This window comes from Suillus clintonianus (genome assembly GCF_016758775.1).
Source record: "Suillus clintonianus strain FC179 chromosome Unknown DEU56scaffold_119, whole genome shotgun sequence".
NCBI classification, from domain to species: domain Eukaryota; kingdom Fungi; phylum Basidiomycota; class Agaricomycetes; order Boletales; family Suillaceae; genus Suillus; species Suillus clintonianus.
The window spans coordinates 1-3,287 of NW_024539343.1; the positions used below are offsets into that span (position 1 = coordinate 1).

General features: G+C 45.0%; 1 protein-coding gene across 1 annotated transcript; it reads right to left on the reverse strand.

Annotated features, from left to right (window-relative positions):
• Positions 1 to 778: 778 nt before the first annotated feature.
• DEU56DRAFT_917897 (uncharacterized protein) lies at positions 779 to 1,204 on the reverse strand (the record flags this gene model as incomplete). The annotated part of the gene is made up of 3 exons (XM_041358047.1): positions 779 to 789; positions 848 to 1,132; positions 1,186 to 1,204. The coding sequence occupies 3 exons, from the start codon at positions 1,202 to 1,204 to the stop codon at positions 779 to 781; spliced, it is 315 nt and encodes a 104-aa protein (XP_041203127.1).
• Between the last annotated feature and the right edge of the window lie 2,083 nt (positions 1,205 to 3,287).

Here is a 3,287-nt window from a genome sequence, read left to right on the forward strand (position 1 = left end):
TTTTTATCGGAATAATTCCCACGGTGTACCATATTGATCGTATGAGTAGATTATCATATTTTATTCTAAGTCCCATGGGTATGGTATATATATCAATTGCTGCATAGATATATACAAGGTTATGTAGTCTAGTGGTAAGTAATGCTCAAATGTGTGAGAATTGATTATGGGATTGCAGCTGAGCTTGCGTGGTCGGGAGTCGTGAGTTCAAACCAGGCAAGTGGCAAAGATTAGTGGATTTCTTTTTTTCTTTTTTTGACAAAATAAAAACTTGAATATGACAATGAATTTGGATCAGACAATGATTATCACCCCAACATTAAATTCATTGTTTGTCAATGAGCGATTCAGTGTCGCACAGCGGCACTGATTTACATCAACTGTCAATTAATTTCCTAGCTTTCAGCACTGATCATAAAGGTCTTTGGTTTTGATATTCATTGTCTCCACTACCCTCAGTATACGCAGCATTACACACTCAGCTAAAATGGCAGACTCCACTCGATGAGCATTTTCAACTTTTAGATTTGAATGAACACCTCACTGAGGACTTCGCCCTCTGCCTAACCACAAATAAGGTTTCAGCCGACGCAGGCGGCAGTTCCCAAGTATACATATATACAACTAGAAAGCCCAAAGCCATCATAACATGCACTCGCCCCCACCGCCACTGTCTGCTTACCCCCAGGTTCCACCTCCTTAATCATCTCAGCAGACTTGCCACCAGAAAAGAAACTAGCTCTGAACATATGTGTTGACGCACTAGCATTAGCTAGAATTATGATCTTGCTGAAGAGAAAAAATCAGCGAAAAGGGCTACAATCATGACTCTTGAGTTGAAACATACGTAGGCGATGCTGAAAAGTGGCTTCAGCAACTGTGTCGAGTAACTCCGTTATCTCAGAACTGAAAGATAGCCCCAGCAGATAAGGCGGGGTCAACAAGTTCACAGTCTTCAAAAATCTATATCTTCGCACAGCAGTGCTCACAGCTTCCCTGACGGCAGCTGCATTCGAAGACGCCTTGAACTGCTCCAGAGCAGCGTCAATAGGGTTGACGCACTCCTGTTGGGCCTGAAGATGGCGTTGCTGGTCCCAAATATAGAACGAGCGTTCAAGAACAATGACAACAGCTAATTGAAGAAGAATAAGCAGGCTTCGTGCGATGCCTCCAAAAAAAACTCACCTGGAGCAAGATAGAGCATTGAATCCAATCTTGTTGAGCACCTGGACTCGGAGGCCTAGCACATATTCAGCATGAGAACAGTGGGGACAGGCTGTGACTAATGGGACTTGCCAGAGAGTGTAGCCTGGACCAAATTTCGTTCTTTGAAAGGCGGTAAGGCTGATAAAATCATGATAGAGAGTCAAAATTGGTTCATATCAACTGAGAATAAATACGCTCACGCCCTGTCAACCCGGATCAGCGGTGTACTCGGTCAGCAAGGCTGAAGTTCGATGGAGGATAAACAACTTGCCGACTGTCAATGCACCAGCGATTTCTACGGTTAGCAGATTCAAGCTCGAATGAGATCAACAAACTTACAAACTATCAACGGGCGAGCAGTTTCTTCGGTCAGCAAGGCTTGTGCTCCACAAAGGATCGACACACTCACAATCTGTCAACAGATGAGTAAATTATTCGGTCAGCAAGGCTCGAGCTTGACGGAGCATCGACAGACTCACATCCTGTCAACGGGCCCAGATTGCCTTCGGTCAGAGCAATAGTCGAGCTCGGGGGAGGATCAAAACACCCACATGCTGTCAACAGGTCAGTAACCCCTTCAGTCAGCAAGGTTCGGGCTCAACGAAGGATCAAGACACTCACTCGCTATCATTAAATAGCAATAAAATCGTCATTCAGCAAGGCTCGAGCTTAAATGATGGTCAACACACTCACTCGCTGTCAATGGATCAATAGTGTCTTCGGTCAGCGAGTTTGAGCTCGACGAAATATCAACGCACTTACAAGCTGTCAGTGCATCAGCGATTTCTACAGTCAGCAGGATCAAGCTCAACGGAGGATCAAGATACTTACTCGCTGTCATTAGATAGAAATATAGTCACTCAGCAAAGCTTGAGCTCAAATGATGGTTACACTCACTGCCTGTCAATGGATCAACAATGTCTTCAGTCAGTGAGATCGAGCTCGACGGAATATCAACGTACTCACACGCTAACAATAGATCAGCAATGTCTTCGGTCAGCGAGACTCGAAGTCGATGGAAGATCAACGTGCTCACAATCTATCAACAGATCAGCAAGACCCGAGCTCGAGGGAGGATCAACACACTCACTATCTGTCAATGAATCATGGACATCTTCAGTCAGCGAGGCTCGAGTTCGACAAAGGATCAACACATTCACCAGCTGTCAATGGATCAGGGATGTCTTCGGTCAGCAAGGGTCGAGTTCGACAGAGGATCCACACTCACTTTCTGTCAATAGATGAATAAAGTCATTCAGTCAGTAAGGCTCGAGCTCTACAGAGGATCAACACACTCACATCCTGTCAATAGATCAGTGATGCCTCTGGTCAGAAAGGTTTGAGCTTTACAGATGGGCAACACACTCACCCACTTTCAACGGATCAACAATGACTTCGATTAGGAACTCTCAAGCTCGAAGGAGGATCAACACACTCACATACTAACAACAAATCAGCCATGTCTTCGGTCAGGCAGGCTCTAGCTCGAAGGAGGATCAACACACTCACTTTCTGTGAACAAATCAGCAATTTCTTCTGTTAGGAAGGCTCAAGCTCGGAGGAGGATCAACACACTCACTTCCTATCAAAAAATCAGAAATGTCTTCGGTGAGCATGTCACTAGTATGGAGGATCAACATACTTACAGCCTATCAAAAAATCAGGAATGTCTTCGTGAGCATGTCACTAGTAGGGAGGATCAATACACTCACTTCCTGCGAACAAATCAGCAATTTCTTCGGTTAGGAAGGTTCGAACTTGAAGGAGGATGATCAACACACTCACCATCTATCAACAATTCGGGAATGTCTTCAGTGAGCATGTCACTAGGTAGGGAGGATCAACAGACTTACTGCCTGTAAATGGGATCAGCAATGTCTTCTATCGGGATGGCTCAAGCTTGAAGGAAAATAAATACACTCACTCGCTGTTAATGGATTAGCAATGTCTGCAGTCAGCAAGACTCGAGCTCGACAGGAGACCAACACTCACAGCCTGTATCAGCAATTTCTTCTGTTAGCAGGGCTCGAGCGCGACAGAGGATCAACACACTCACATTCTTCAATAGATCAGCAGTGTCC